Source organism: Gavialis gangeticus, unplaced genomic scaffold (assembly GCF_001723915.1).
Source record: "Gavialis gangeticus isolate Ggan-Ray unplaced genomic scaffold, GavGan_comp1, whole genome shotgun sequence".
In the NCBI taxonomy this organism is placed as follows: Eukaryota; Metazoa; Chordata; order Crocodylia; family Gavialidae; genus Gavialis; species Gavialis gangeticus.
This window is the reverse complement of record NW_017728996.1, coordinates 7,147,058-7,163,683: the sequence shown is the minus strand read 5'-3', so window position 1 is coordinate 7,163,683 and position 16,626 is coordinate 7,147,058. Positions and strand designations below refer to the sequence as shown.

The 16,626-nt window shown below is 47.7% G+C and overlaps 1 protein-coding gene across 1 annotated transcript; it reads right to left on the bottom strand.

Annotated features, from left to right (window-relative positions):
* Positions 1–5,455: 5,455 nt before the first annotated feature.
* Positions 5,456–7,810, bottom strand: LOC109288440 (actin, cytoplasmic 2-like). Its single transcript, XM_019503976.1, has one exon. It carries the CDS (start codon positions 7,751–7,753, stop codon positions 6,623–6,625), a length of 1,131 nt encoding a protein of 376 aa, XP_019359521.1. The 5' UTR covers positions 7,754–7,810; the 3' UTR covers positions 5,456–6,622.
* Between the last annotated feature and the right edge of the window lie 8,816 nt (positions 7,811–16,626).

The window sequence follows — 16,626 nt, the reverse complement described above, 5'->3', positions numbered from 1 at the left end:
GCCTCACCATGTCTGACTGCCCTGGATCTTGGAACAGCCTCTTAGTGTTGCAGAGAGCAGTGTCTAACTTGCAGTGTTGAGGCATTTTACTTTGTAGTAGGGACTAGCCTGGAAGCAGATGAGCCCCTGAATGGGTGGGTTAGGAAGATGGCTTGAAGGCTAAGTACAAAAGCAGCTTCAAGCAGTTTCCAGACTGGAGAATCTGACCCTCCCCATTTTTCCGAAGTCCGCTACAGCATCTCTTTTCATTAGATACTATGACACTATAAAATGAGAGCATTCCTGGCTCCCACCCACATCTCCAGAAATAGCATCTTACCTGTGGTTTCACAGATGCTGGCATACGTGCCCTGCTGTCAGCAGCAACCCTCTGTAGAGGATATCAGCACCAATTATGTGCAGTTCTGGTCTTCCATGATTCTAAAGTAAGACCCACTACATCAAGCTCAGTGACTGGAATTAATTCAGCAAAAATCAGCCTCCAGCCCTTTTGCCCCTGCCTTTGACTTTTTTCTTGCTCTGAAATAGTTGCTACAAAATCATGACCCTACCATCAGAGAAATAAGAACAGCATTCTCTGTTTCCACAAAAAGGTAGAAAGCATTTGGCTGATGACTGAAGTCACAAAAGTACCTTCCAATAGATAAAAAAAAAAATACCTTGAGAGTAAGACCTGCATGGATAAACAGAGACTCTGATTTCAAACAAGAAACTCATTCCAGTACTCTCTATTTTGTACATACAACCTCAGAATAACTGTTGAAGTACAGCTTTTGTCAATGACTCTAACAAATTAATGTGATTAATTCATAGGTATTCAAGACTCCACATCTCTCCTCATTAGGACGACAAATTTCAAAGAAGAAAGTTTTGCAAGTTTTTGTTTTTTGGGGTTTGTTTTAGTAATTGCTGCATGCAAAAAGCACAGCACTGTGGTCAGTCAAACTTTTAATTGTGGTTTGCACTAAATTCATATAAGCTCTCTCAGGAAGCTAGTGACAGAAACTTTAATCCAAGCAGAGAGATTTGAGAACTAAATAAGAAAACGAAAACATTAAGGGATTCTCACCGTGAGGACTGCCACTTGAGTGGCTAGTGATTCCCAATAGAGTAGTACCCAGGCATTCAGAATCTGTGTTGAGCTCAGGATGAGTCCAGTTGTGGGGTATCCAGTTATCCCCCAGACTGTTTCGAGGAAAAGGGGGGAAGAGGGATGGCATGCAAAAGTTTTGAAGACTTGGTTTGTGTAAGCTTTGAAGTGTTTGCCAAACTATGTGAAGTTTCCCTTCTTGTTCCATCCAAATCCTCCTCCTAGAGCTGAGGGAGATGATGAAGAACTATGTGATCAGATTTGACATTTGTTTTCTCACATCCCTTTTAGGCCCCTGTGTTGTGTTGGAAGTGCTCATTTAATCAGGAGGGAGAAGGGGAGGGAGTCCTATTAGGGCCTAGGAAGGAGGACTTGGGAGATGGAGGGAGAAGCAAGCCTGCTTGAAAGGGCCAACATTTGGTTTGGGAAACGGAGCAAGGGTGCAGCTGAAGTGTTCTCTTAGTTTTCCCTTCCCTCCTAAACACACAACCACCTCCTTCTGCATATTTGTACACATTGCCTTCCACAACAGAAGCCACTGCCAAGAAGGAGTGTCCCTTTGGGGAAACCACTTAGAAGATCTTGCAAATTTGGAGAGAGAAAGAGTGCAGACCATATCTCCTCTTGCACAGCACAAAACACCCACACACAGGAACAGATCCAGATCCCTGCTCCACCCAAACTTTTAAACCAACTGCCTGGGACAGGCAGTGGCCTTTCTATTCAGGCAGTAGTGAGGGCAGTTACTCCATGGTTTATTGTCAGCTCCCAGATTCCTGTTAATCTCTCTACTCCACAGGTGTTAATGACCATCCCTCCTTTTTAAGGGTCTTGATGCTTCATTGTTCCTTTCTTCTGCAATTGTGCTGCCTGTTAACCATTCCTGGTAATGTTGTTCTCCTCTTTCACAGCCCTGCAGACTGTTTAGCTCTAGCTAAAAACCTTAACTCAGAGATGGCAATATTAATTCAGATGTAGACATGAGTGACAGAGAAGTATTAGAGGCACTGCCAAGACACTTGATCTAAAAGAGATGTATATTTTAATTGTAATGACTACAGGAGTAATGACCCCATATCCTTCAACTATTTTTGCCTAGTTTATTGTGTTTTTTTTTAATTTAATAGATAATCCAGCAAAGTAGCGCACACTCCAGTAGCTATACTTGTTTGTGCTTTTATTTTAAACTGAATAATACAGAAGTAGCCCAATAGAATATTAGTAAAGTTTCTAGTTTCTCTTTAACTGGAGAAAGTGTGTTGTATGAGAAGATTCACTACATTGTCTGCACCCCCTTTCCAAAATCCTAGACTTCTCTATGCCCACATGGTTCTAGCACTGACAAGTCCTAATGGCACTCATGGGCTTGGACCCTCCCTGGCTAGTTATATTGGTCTCTGTTGCAAAAGAGGGGAAAGGAGTGGTGGCATTAGACAGCACAGTACCTAGGAAATCTCTATAGGAAGACCTATGCTTTATGACATGGAAATAGACTGAGTGTTTCCCAGGGCTGGGTCTTGGGTATACGTAGATGCAGCAGACACCTCTAGCACTGCCTAAGTAATATTTCAGCAGTATGTGAATGCATTGCTTTAGTGACTAGTATTTGGTGCCCTACTGAACTCAAAAGGCCTGATTCACATTGCATTACTTTGCATTCCTTTGCATTTTAAATATACGTATAGTATGTCCAGCTTTCTGCTACATCAAAATAGCTCATTTGTTGTACTTCTTCTACTGTGGTTATTCTGCACCTTGAAGATGGCAGAACAATGGCACCATATGCAGATCAGGCTGCAGCGTGCTTTCAGCATATCCTCTTGCGACTCTTCTGTGCACTAGAGAAAGGTAATTCCTCCCATTCATGTTTGCCTTTTACCAGCTGATGGCAGCAGTGTATCTATACACCAGAACCAGCCCTCTCCCTCATTACAGTTAATACAATTAAACATGACAATTGTGCCACTGCAGGGTAGAACTTATGCCTCACTCAGCTCAGCAGGCAGGTTTTTCTAACTAGCTGACTTGTCATTTCCTCTTGGTGTTCTGACTGGATTCCTTCAAATATTGTAATACATGATTATCATGCAGCCTGATGCTGCTGGTGTGAGCGCTAACAAATTTCAGCTGCTATGTTTCTACAGATCAGGTAGCTTGCCAAGAGAAGAGAAACTCTCAAAGAAAGACACCTAGTGAGCTTTGTGCATGTGGATGGACAGAAGAGACCACCTTTTCACATCTGTCTTTTGTACGCTCTCCTTTACTTGGTGCCTTGGAAAAAAGTCAGGGCATAAACTATTGCAGTTTAAACCAAGCCATCCATCAGCTCTGCCCAGTCTCCCACCACACATAAGGGAAGAATAAAGTCCTCCTTGAAACAAGGAGACAACTTAACTCTCCCTCCAGATGGTCTAACTGTGGGTAACAAAAATCTCAACATGAGTTTCTGCAACACATTAAGAGAGATCCAGTATATGGAGTGAGGCTACTCTGCTTTTGCCCTCTCAAAGCACAAATATTCATGTTAAGGGATGGAGCAAAGATAATAAATCAGAATATTTTTCTTCTCACTGAAATATTTAAGCGTCTCTATGAATAATGCATTTTCAGGCCTTATTCTTTTTGCACTGATTGGCCTTATGAAACAATAGGATTCTTCTCAACTTACATAGCGGTGGGAAGTATCCTACAGTGTAGGAAGCTTTGCCTTCATAGCCATGAAGGTTGTTATGGTTTCTTTACATGTCTCCCAAGTGGGGCAACTGACATGAAATGCATCTTGCTAGCAATCTTGGCTAGGATTTTTTTTTTTTTTTTTTTTAAATAGGTACTGCAGTTTAACTTAGAGGTCCCTTCAGCAAGAGCACTATATGTGCTACCTATGGCTGATCTCCCTGGGTTTATTCCACCATAAAACTACACTGGCTTACAGCAAGCTACTATGCATTTTTTTTTAAGCTAGTACATCAGTAAAGGCAAGCACTAGGAAAACTCTTTCAGTCACAATACATAGGGAAGATGAAGGTAAGTGAGGGCTCTCTAGGTTCTTTCTTTTTTCTCCAATCAAACACTGGATGTGCATCCATCTGTACTGTGTGGGGAAGAGGGAGGGGAGGGCATAGAGTCTCCTTTGCTACTATTTACATTGCCATCATCCGTGCCTGCAGGGGAGTTTGTGCCGAGTCACAATCGGCCTATGGGTGCAGGCTCACTACTCTTTAGTTCATAAAAAATAGTGGCTAGTAAATAGTTATTGAAGCATTCTGGTTATGCTACTGGAAGATTCTGATTCTTAAAGTGGGAAACCTTTCTTTTTACCTAGTTCTTTCAGATTGAGAGTATTATAGTATCAAGGTAAGAGTACTAGAAACAGCACATAAAAGTTGACTAGTTGTTGGATTAAAAGCATGACATTTTTCACCCATGAAAGATCAATACAAGCAGCTTAGAAAGCTGCAGGGATACTAGCAATACTATGACTTCCATTCAGCTGGAATTCTCCATGCTATGGAAGAAGTTTAACATTGCTTTGAAAGCCAGACAGACATCCAGGTCTACACAGACAGATTTTTTCCTTCTCAATGTGGAGGTGGAGAACAACCTGAACATACAGGGTTGTAAAGCCAACTGGGGCAGGAGTGATACAGGAATAGGCTGTACTTCACACTAATGAGCTAGAGAGGAGGCAGAGTTTCTTTGGGTACAATTAATAGATCAGTAGGCAAAATTTGTTCCTTTCCTTTCCCACACCACCTTCACATCAAAGTTTTTTTTTACCACACACACATGGTTACCAAGTGAGTCTTTGCTCTGCTGGATTCAATTGGGCTGCTTGCCTCCCCAAACATTGTGCTGTTATCAGTAGGACCAGTCAAGGCCAGATGCTTTTTAGAGCTAAGAGAGAAGTGAAATGACAGTCAGGAAGCACAAAGCTGCCCGTCTTGATGAGGTCTCATGACATACTTCATCCATTCAGTTTTGTGACTGGATCCAATCTCCATCACTAAACTTACTCCAAGTAAGCAGGTGAAGTGCCTTTGCATAGGGAAGTTACTGAATGCAAGAAGTTTCTAGGGGACCATTACTTAGTTGTGCCTGCAGCCAAGCAGGAAGGCAGTCAAGAAGGCCAAGTTTTAGTCAAGAGCTGCTGAGGTCTCTCTCCTGTTCCCAGCCAGAGTACTGTCCAGAGAGTACTCAGCATTGTACCAATATACATGTTATTGGTTACAAGGATAGTGGCCCTGGCCCTATTCATTGAAGTCTAGGTTGGGTCTGGGATTAGGAGCTTCCTAGACTACAGTCCTAAACATGAAAGCCAGCCCATTCAGAGAGGTTACGTTGTGATGCAGTTCCCCACCCCCATCATGCTATTTGGCTCCTTCTAGGGAGACCACTGCAAGTTATGTGCTCAAGCTTTAGTAGCCAGCAGAATTTTTATTCCTGGAAGTGGTTCCAATACAGGTTTGACAGGACTCCTGTATTTGAAAGGGATCACTATGGATCCATCAGTTTTCCCCTGAAAAAGATAAGGGGCATGGTTCACAGCAGGCAGGTTAGTTTTGTAGACCTAGAGGGACTGAACGCTTTTAGACCAGCCACATGGGAAGTGTGAAGAAAGAAGAAGTTAAACAATGTTTAATGGCTAAACAGCAACAAATTTCATTCCCACCAGCAGGCATTTACAGGATGATTACATGATTAATACACAAGTAGAAATGGGCTTCTCATCTGTGGATGTTCTCAACTGTCCTCAAATAAGAGCCTGACAAAAATTGAGATTAATGGTGGTCTTCTGTTCAGATGCATGCAGTGACCTCACCGGCTGATCCCCATCAGTAGGAGAGGAGAGGGGGCCTAAAAACTGGTATTCAACTACTGAGGCAGCTCTGCCACTTAGATTTACAGTAGTAGGCATGGGGTGGTGGGGTTGTTTAGGACCAAGAAGAGGGTAGCTACAAGTTGGCTACAACACTCCTCCCCTTGGAGAAGTTAACAGGAGAATAAGGGGCTCAGCTATGCAAGAGCCATTTCCTTGTTGCTGGAATCATCACAGCATAGCATACAATGCCCAAGGGTATGACATGGGACTCAGGCCACAGCCAAAGTCACCCTGAGCCTCCCTAGGTTTTCCCTCCCCATCCCACTCAGCATCCTGGATGCTTACCTCTTCAGTTCCATGGAACTTCACTGAGACAAGCCAGTGCTTCTCTGTGCAAGCTATAAACCCTCCCCAGACACCTGAAACCCAGCTCAAGACTTGGGAGCCTTTCATAGTTTAAAGAGGAAAAAGTTAGAATATCTACCCTCCACCCCCATGGCTGCTTTTTGATACCCAAAGAGCCACCAGACTGTAGCCCCTTCCCCTTACTTAGGGTACATAAGTTGTCCCAGGTAGTAGACAGCACAAGCAGGACCCTGAACTGGGTTCTATGAAGCCAACATCCAGATAGCTCCACTACTAGTCTCAGCAGCTGAGGACAAAGGATTGTCTTTAGACGACATGTGTTGTAGATATATTTTTAGGCAGCTTATTTAGAAGCATTTACGGTGGACAATAGCAGGGCCAGCTTCATCATACTCCTCCTTGCTGATCCACATCTGCTGGAAGGTGGACAGAGAAGCCAGGATCGATCCTCCAATCCAGACTGAATATTTACGCTCTGGTGGGGCAACTATCTTGATTTTCATGGTGGCGGGTGCCAAGGTGCAGATCTCCTTCCTCATGCGGTCAGCGATGCCCGGGTACATGGTGGTGCCCCCAGACAGCACTGTGTTGGCGTACAGGTCTTTTCGGATGTCCACGTCACACTTCATGATGGAGTTGAAAGTGGTCTCGTGGATGCCACAGGACTCCATGCCTAGAAAGGAGGGCTGGAACATGGCCTCTGGACACCTGAACCGCTCATTCCCAATAGTGATGACTTGGCCATCAGGCAGCTCATAGCTCCTCTCTAGGGAGCAAGAGGATGCAGCTGTGGTCATCTCCACATCAAAGTCCATAGCCACATAGCACAGCTTTTCCTTGATGTCCCTCACAATCTCCCTCTCAGCTGTGGTGGTGAAGCTATAGCCTCTCTCCGTCAGGATCTTCATGAGGTAGTCAGTCAGGTCACGGCCTGCCAAGTCCAGACGCAGGATGGCATGTGGCAAGGCATAGCCCTCGTAGATAGGCACGGTGTGGGTGACGCCATCCCCAGAGTCCATGACAATGCCAGTGGTACGGCCAGAGGCATACAGGGACAACACAGCCTGGATAGCCACATACATAGCTGGGGCATTGAAGGTCTCAAACATAATCTGAGTCATCTTCTCCCTGTTAGCTTTTGGGTTCAGGGGAGCCTCTGTAAGCAGGATTGGGTGCTCCTCAGGGGCCACACGAAGCTCATTATAGAAGGTATGATGCCAGATCTTCTCCATGTCATCCCAGTTGGTGACAATCCCATGCTCAATGGGATACTTCAGGGTCAGAATGCCTCGCTTGCTCTGGGCTTCATCTCCCACATAGCTGTCCTTGTGGCCCATCCCCACCATGACCCCCTGGTGCCTGGGTCGCCCCACGATGGAAGGGAACACAGCCCGGGGAGCATCATCCCCTGCAAAGCCAGCTTTACACATACCAGAGCCATTGTCAACCACCAGCGCTGCAATCTCTTCTTCAACCATTGTAGGTTACCTAGGAGAGTGAAGACAAAAACAGAACCACTCAGATTCCCTGCCAGCTGGATAGCATACCCTAGCATGCCACACAGCCTATTTAAGGGGGTTCTAGCTCCACCCCACTATCCTGTCTCTGCACCTGATTGGAGTATCCAAGGGAATCTTCTGGGATCCTATTGGTTCACTGATGTCTTGCCCAGGGCAGCAGCTACTCTGTTGGCTGCAGCTGGCTTGCATTAGAGAGATGCACAGAGGCAATGCAGTCTGCAACTCTGGCTTCCACCAGGGCGTTGCCCCCTCTGCAGGGATCCTATCAGAGGTATGGTGCAAACTAGTGCAAGACCATCGCACTAGCTGGCAGTATAAGGAAAGAGCTGTAGTGGCAATGGGCATTTCCCCTTTTCTAGGTTGTATACATTAAGCCCTTAAATCAAGGTAAATTAAACCTTCCCAACCCCATTGTTTCCTTTCATTGAAAATGGCTGTGGGGAATCTCCAGAGGCCTTTCTGCTGTGACTTTCCAGAGGCCAGAAACCTGCTGATTATGATGGGCTTTTTGTTTCTGGAAGGTGCTATTATCTGCTTGCTTCCCTGAAGCAAGCTGCATGAGGGAGATGGAGGTTATCTCAAGCTACTGTTATAAAAGATGAGCAAGAGATCGAAATACGGAGCAAGGTTTTCTATGGTCCATGTTAATATTTAGTGTTTACAGAGCACTTTCCACTAAGTGAACTTTACAGGTGAGTCTTAGAGGGGGGCACTGTGCAAAAATCCTTCCTCATTAGAGTACCAGACACTGATAATTAATCCAACACCAGGGCTCTTCTTTGCAAATGAGCAACAGTTGGAAAGACTGGGTGTATCCCTGCTGCATCTCCCCGCTGGAGTGAAAGCAAGTAAGGCATAGTGCAAGCTGCTATGACCAACAGCAGTAAAGATGAAAAACTTTGGAGAGGGTTGGTGGTGTTATTTTCCACACAATTTGTTTTTAATTATACATTTTTATCATAGAAATGGCAGATTAATCCAATCATTAGACCTTGTATCCTTCACTGAAACAGGTAAATCCTCATCAAGTATTTTTCCCATCAGTTCTTATTAGTTTCCCTGTATGGTTGACTGCATAGTCAAGTGGCTGTACTAATAAGCATCCGTGAGTTGCTCCACAGGACTTTATTTTTATTATGAGAGAATTCATATCACTCCACCCTAAATTAAATGCTTTGAGCAGGACTGTTTTGATTAATTATTTGGAAGATGGTGTTTGGGAAAGGTTGCAGGGATCTGGTAGCTGGCTGAGCTGCTTGGGTAGAGCTGGGGGGAAAGCAGATTGCCTGTTTACAAACCTCCAAGACAAGATTTGAGGTGAAGCAGAGAGCAGTGGCCAACTGAAAGCAGCTTGTGGCAGTTTCCTTGATCTAGAGGGGAATAGCTCTTGGGTGAAGGGGGAAATGTTTCCAGGCCTGTAGGAGAAGTACTTGTGGGGTGCCTGTTGCTTGGGGGAGAACCGTACACTAACCTACTCCTAACAGTGCTTGTACTAGATCACCCTTACCTTTACCAGTGGGAGTAGCCCCCGGGGGGATCCCTGGCAGGAGTAGAATTAGGGATGTATTTCTGGACAGCAGTGGACTGAATTGTGTTTCTGCACAAAGGCACATATAAAAAGCTTCCCCATTCGGCAGCTCACAATGCTGATTCTGCCTGACGTGCTCCTAGCAGTGGGGAGAGGAAGGCTTGATTCACTTCCTCCAGCTAGCAGGCAGGACTAGCCAGCTGACAAGGAAGCAGCGATGCTTAGTGGTTAGTGAATTAGCCTGGAGACTTGGCTCTGCTGTGGGTCTGCAGGGTGAAACTGGGAAGTCACTTCTCCTCTGTTTGCCTGCTCTAAAATGGACACTGATATTCTGTTCTTCTCTGCAAAGCCCTTTGAGATGCACAGGGGCAAACTCCGTAGGAGAACAAAATCGTTCCTGTGTTGGTGCGTTTTAATGAAGTCTTGCCAAATCCAGGATGAGGAGCATTGCAAAGGGCTGCAGCAAGAGCTGCTGCTACTATCCCACAATCTCTGGGGGATCTCAAAAGCACAGAATTGCAGAAGTGGTTCTCTCATCAAAGCATAACGGGCATATGGAAAACCAGGCATGAAGGTAAACCATTTTACAGTGTTGTTTGATACAATCTGCTAATGTTTCCCTCTGGAAACCTTCTGTTATTCCTAATTTGTGAACATCCCATACCCTGCAGATGAGTGAGATCTGGGATTGCAGTTAGATTGTCTCAGAAAGCCTGCTCTGTAGTGCAGGAAAATAAAGGCTCCAATCCTGCAGTTGAATGATAGAAAGTCATGGTTGGAAGGGCCCTCAGGAGGTCACATCTAGTCCAACCCCTGCTCAAAGCAGGACCAGCCCCAACTAGATCATCCCAGCCAAAGCTTTGTCTACCCGGGTCCTGAAAACCTCCAAGGATGGAGAGTCCACCACCTCTCTGGGTAGCCTGTCTTAGTGTTTTACTACCCTCCTAGTGAGAAAATGCTTCCTAATATCCAACCTAAAGCTCCCTTGCTGCAGCTTGAGTCCATTGCTCCATGTGCCGTCATCTACCACCACTAGGAACCGTCCAGCTCCGTCCTCTTTCAACCCCCCCTTTCAGGTACTTGAAGGCTGCTATTAAATCCCCCCTCAGTTTTTCTCTTCTGCAGACTAAATAAGCCCAGCTTCCTCAGCCTCTCCTTATAAGTCACATGCCCCAGCCCCTGAACCATTTTTGTTGACCTCCGGTGGACTCTTTCCAATTTGTCCACATCTCTTCTGTAGTGGGGGGCCCAAAACTGGACACAGGGCTCCAGATGTGGCCTCACCAGTGGTGAATAGAGGGGGAAGAATCACTTCCCTTAACCTACTGGCAACACTCCTACCAATGCAGCCCAGGATGCCGTTAGCCTTCTTGGCAACAAGGACACACTGCTGGCTCCTATTCAGCTTATTGTCCATTGTCACCCCCAGTTCCTTCTTTGCAGAGCTTCTGCCCAGCCAGTCGGTCCCCAGCCGGCACCGATGCATGGGATTGTAGGACATTGCATTTGTCCTTGTTGACCCTCATGAGATTTCTTTTGGCCCAATCCTCCACTTTGTCCAGGCCACTCTGAATCTGAGCCCTACCCTCCAGCATCTCTACTATTCCCTCAGCTTGCTGTGGGAAGCCACTCAACATGCCACAGCCGTCACTGGGTTCTGTGCAAGTCCATCCACAAATTAGCTGCTCTCCATCACGTGGTAGAAAAACAGGTGCCAGAGATGCCTCGGGTACTGAGTTCCATTAATACAGCCCCCAAATCTGTTTCCCCTTATTAATACAGTCCCACGGTTTGAATACAAATCAATGTTCGTGGTGTCATGTTTTGCCTACTGCTAAAATCCCAGATCTTTCCACCTCCCTGGCCTCTTTCAAATGAAAAATGAGATCATTGCAGAGCTCCTTACATCTCTTGCATGAAAGTGGCTCTGACTATGGGGTAACTGGAGTATTAATAGTCTGTTTCTACATGCTAGACTAATCCTGAAGACACTGATGTCATGAGGACCCCCTATAACAGTGTTGCTGAACTTCTTCCATACCATTCCCCCACTTTCCACACCAGGACCCCTCTCTCACTTTGGAGGGTGTTTGCAGCCACAGGCTCGTACCCTTGTTCTGTAGAAGATTCTCAGAGATCAGAATAATTCTGTACAGCTATTGAATGCACCAGGGAAACCAGAGGGCTTTTTAATTTGCAGGCTTGGTCATCACCGGTAAGCTAATGGAACTGCTTTCTCTCCCATCGGAAGATGTCCTTTATCCTGCTGCTCTTCCTTCAAGGTCACGCTGATACCCTTTTAACTAGGAAAATGGTGAAGAGACCGTGTTCAAGCTGGTTTAGATATGATGCTGGAAAGGCCTTGCTTTCTGTATGGGACCTCTACTATCTTGTCCTCAACTTGCATGTGCTTTAGCGTGTCAACAGACACTTTTGGTTTTGGATGAACCCAAAAGCAGGGTGTGGATCGGGGTGGGCAGGATGTGGCCTGCCAGGCCATTCTATGCAGCCTGCGGGGCCCCTAAAAAATTTAGAAAATTAATATTTATCTGCCCCTGTCTGCCTCTCATGCGGCCCTCGATGGCTTGCCAAAGCTCAGTAAGCGGCCCTCCGCCCACAATAATTGCCTGCCCCAGTGCGGATTCCAGGGTCCATATTTTGGCTCTCGGCTCTAATTGTTTTCTGTTTTCCAGTTCTTTGTCTTCTCTTCCCTTCTCTCTTCCTCTTTCCTTTTCTCTCTTTAAGATATAAAACCGAAACCCCTTCTTCGCTGAAGTAAGATACTGGGAAGCAATACCACCAGTGACCGGGGCTGGTTTCACTGCAAATTTCCATTTAGCTGCTGTTTGCCTCCTAAGTCCCAGCTTCCCTCTACTGGACAATGGCATGAGAAGGCTAATAATGCTTTCAAATTTAAAATTGGTCAAGAAACTGTTTTGTAAATCTGCAACCTCCAGCTTGATCCTTTCCAGAAGCTGCTCTCTCAAACCAAAGCAGCCAAAGATGCCTCAGATAATTTCATTTACATAATTTATATACAAAGCTGATTCTGCTTGCTAAAGGGATTGCATGTTAGGATGAAGCTTGCCCCTTTCCTCAGACGTTCATCATTCTCTCTCCACAAATTAATCTCATGGGAGGATCATCCTGCAATCTCCTTCAGGAGCGATTGCTTCATCACAAAATCATCTCTCTGTGGGCTTCCATCCTCGGCAGATGAACTATTCCTACAAAATCCTTGTAGGGCTGCTCTGATCTGCGCTGCGGGGAGCTGAGCTGGCAGAGATTCTCCAGCTTTGCAGGCTGGTGCAGAGATGGAGCTAGCATTCAGCACCTGTTTCCACTAGCCTCAGTTGTGCAAAGCAGTGTCAGTGCTAGTGCAGCACCTGTCAACATCTTTTCAGTGCTCTTTCAGTGAGACTGGAAAGGACTGACTGGATTATCCACCTCGGTCATAGAAGCATAGAAAATGAGGGTTGGAAGGGACCCCAGGAGATCACCTGGTCCAACCCCCTGCTCCAAGCAGGACCAGCCCCAACTAGATCGTCCCAGCCAGGGCTTTGTCTACCCAGGTCCTAAAAACCTCCAAGGGTGGAGACTCCACCACCTCTCCGGGGAGCCTCTTCCAGTGCTTTATTACCCTCCTAGTGAGAGAGGTTTTTCCTGATATTTAACCTCAACTTCCCTTTCTGCAGCTTGAACCCATTGCTCCTGGTTCTGTCCTGTCCTGTAGTAGACAGAGCTGCAGGCAGCGATCCCTTTCATACGCTGAAAGCCCATACAGACCTGATGGGCACTGGGCATGCAGTCTGATGGTTTATTTGGGATGAGGGTGCATTGGCAGTGTGGCTCCAACTCCCTCCCTGACTTTGAGCAAGCCACATAAATTATCCAGGCCAGAGATGCCCCTTGAGCCACTTCAGGAGCTACGCAGAGAGACAGCCTTCTACCTTCTTCCAAGGATTTTGCTATCTTCCCGCTAGCATCGCAAGCTTCTGACTGCAGTGACGCCATAGCAGGGCGGCTGCGCTGTCACCCTACGGTGGGCATCTCTGGTGCTTTTGCAGTAGTAGCTCTTGGGTTAAGCTCAATCCTTCTGCTCACGGGTGAGAAACCTTCCCGAGATGTGCATCAATACCAACAGAATCAAGTCCTGGGGCAAGACGCCTGCCTGTCATCTGGCAAATGACTGACAAAATGTGGCAGGAGCACCGTGCAGCGCAGCGCTGTGGGGCGTAGGAGGGGAACGGCTGCGCTGAAGTAGTGCAGAGGGGGGGTTGTGAATGCCAGGGCCAGGTTTCTGTCTGTGCTGCTCCTGCTCTTGCATAGCTCTGTGCAGACAGGCTGGAGCTGTTTGCTTTACTGGGCTGAGACCAATTCTGTGTCATGCGAGGCCTGCATGTGCCCCAGTCAGCCCCATCGCCCTGGACGCCCTCCATGTGGAGTTCCTCCAGAGAGCACCTTGATGGCTCCCAGGCTGCAGAGCAATAGGGCACCCAGCGTGTCGGGCTCTCTGGGGAGCCCCCCACTGCCAAGGCACCAGAGAGGGACTCTCTGTAGACACCCTCCGGCTGCTGCCAGCTGAAGGTTGTGCAGGGAGGAGGGCTGCCACCATGGCCCCTGGGGATTGCACCACAGGCCTCCAGGGTCCTCTTCCCTGTGAACAAGAGGCAGCCCCAGCAACCAAGGCCTGGGGCAGGCTCTCCTCCACGTGCAACACCCCCTGACCAGCAGATGAGACCAGGAGGCAGCGAGTTCATGCAGGACTCGGACCGCTGCCTGCTGCAAGAAGGGTTGCTAGCAGCACTCCTGTCAGCTGCTCTCTCTTTCTCCCCGCCTCTGGCTGTTCTGTTCTCTCCGTCCCCTTCAATCCTTCCTCTTCCTTTCTGGGGTCAAACCCAGGGCCTGGTAGTCCTAGTCCCCTATTTGCTGCAGATTTGCACTGAAACCCTGGATAGGTCTCTTCCCCTTTCTAGGCCTCGGTATCTCCATCTGTGAAGGGGGCGCAGTGGCATCTTCTGGTTTCACAGGGGTACTTGATATTGCAAAAGGCCTGATCATATGGTGCCTGCCAAGTATTTCATCCAGTCTCCTCAGACGTCCCCTCCCACCCCCTGGTTCCATTACTGCTGATCGGATGGCTGACCTTGCCAGGTAAAACTTGGAGGGGCAAAGCAGCGAGTCAGGGCAGCTTGGCTGGGAGGAATAGACCCCCTGGGCCAACAGGAGGTTTCCTGGCTGTGCGGGGACCCCACTGCATGAGTGAGGGGTATCCCTGGCAAGTCGGTGCCCTCCATCGGGCTGCAGATGCAATTGCTTGGCAGCCTTTGACAGGGTTTCAGTGGGAAGCAAGTGAGCCAGTCACCATGGTGGGGGATGTCCCCAGAAGCAGTCGGTGTCCAGGCTGTTGCCTGGGGTTGGGAACGCATGCCACTGTGATCTCCCACCAAGGCTGGCCCCGGCAGCCCCAGGCATCTTGCTAGGCACAGAGAAGCTCGAAAGCCCCACGTCAACCCTAGATGGTTCACGATCATTCCCAGAGAAGGCCGAGCACCTGGTGTCCCCATCCCACCCGGGCAGAAATAGGGAAGGGAGGTGAGGGGACTTTGTCTCCTGAAACACTGAGGGGGTTGCAGATGGCATGGTAGCAACATCCTGCAGCGCTGGGCTCTCCCTGGGCAAACAGCAAGTCCTGTTTGTTAGCACAGAGGCAGTCAGCCGTGTTTGTCTGATGCTTGCCAAAGCTCATGCTATACAGCCCTGACTTAATTAGCCTATAAGGTGCAGCGCTACCCTGCTTTCTGCTAAATTTGGTTCAGGCTGTGGACACGCTGTTGAAAGGGGGGTTCCCAGTGCTTGTGAAAGTCAGGCCGGGCTCCCCAGAAACAGAGGTGCCTGAGATTAGAAGGCCCTGTCCAAGCACTGCTGTGGCCTTGGCTTATTGTGGATGTGACTTGCCTTCCTGCTCTCTCTGTGAGGCCAGGCAGTTTTTTTCTTTCATAGCAATAGGTAGTTTTGTAGATGTTACTGCCCCTCTGTGAATAAATAAGATCAATAAGACATTTCCTCCCCCAGACAGCACTCCCCAGCCTTTGAAGACACCCTGCTCTTCACAGCACCTGGGATTAAAGATGAGCCTTGCAGAAAGGAAGCTTAATAAAATACAGTCGATCTGACGCTCCTGGGAACCTGGCGGTGTTATTAAAATCCACTTTTCCTTGATGCTCTGCTTTGAGCAGGGTTTAACCAGGATACACAGGACTTTATTGCTGGGATCTACAGGGCTGTCAGTGTCAACCCGCTGAGCTTAAGCTATTCCCCATCTGTCTAATAGCTTTGCGGCACCTCCCAAGGCAAGAGATTACTGAAGGCACGGGTTTTATCCCAGACTTTGCCACTGACTTGCTAAGTGCCTTTCCTTTGCCTTGCTTTAACCTCTCTGGACCTCAGTGTCTCTATCTGTGAAATGGGAGTGATGCATGTAGGCTGGTCTGGGATGCTGTTCATGTAGCGCCCTGGGAGCCTTGGAGAGACACTGCTTTGGCAAAACGTAATGGCTTATTAATAACATAGGGCAAACTGAAGCATAACTTTTCTACAGAACAGAGCTGCGAGTGAAACCACGTTCTACCTCCTCCCGTACCTGGGGATTAATGTGTTCTGCTGCCAGCACTGGACGGACAAGTACCAGGGAAAGAGTAAAATAGAGATGGAAGAAATGGAAAAGCAAAAGTGGCCAAACCCTGCCCGCACTGCTCAGCATGGCTATGGCTGCTTTTCTGCACTCATTCCAAAACTACAGGCTCAGGCCCCGGTGGTAGCAGTCATTATACACAGAGGAAGCACGACTCAGTGGTTAGTGTCAGCCTGGGAACCAGATGTCATTCCTTGTTCTCCCACAAATGTCCTGGGTGCCCTTGAGAAACTGCTTAATCACAGAATCACAGAAGTCAGGTCAGAAGGGACCTTGTAGATCTTCAAGTCCGACCCCCCCGCCTGGGCGGGAGAAAAAAACTGGACTCAAATGAGTCCAGCCAGGTAGGCATCAAGCCTCTTCTTAAAGACCCCCAGGGTAGGAGCCAGCATCACTTCCCTAGGAAGTTGGTTCCAGTTCCTCGCCGCCTTGACTGTGAAGTAGTTCTTGCGGATGTCTAATCTAAATCTACTCTCTAATAATTTGTGTCCATTATTCCTTGTCATGCCAGGGGGTGCTTGGGGAAACAGTGTCTCCCCTAAACCTTTCTGGTCCCCCCTAGTGAGTTTATAGACAGTCACCAGGTCCCCCCTCAGCCTTCTCTTGTGA

What these genes read in the sequence shown, in the direction of transcription:
- LOC109288440 (XM_019503976.1), bottom strand. Translation starts at nt 7,753, where the DNA reads ATGGTTGAAGAAGAGATTGCAGCGCTGGTGGTTGACAATGGCTCTGGT.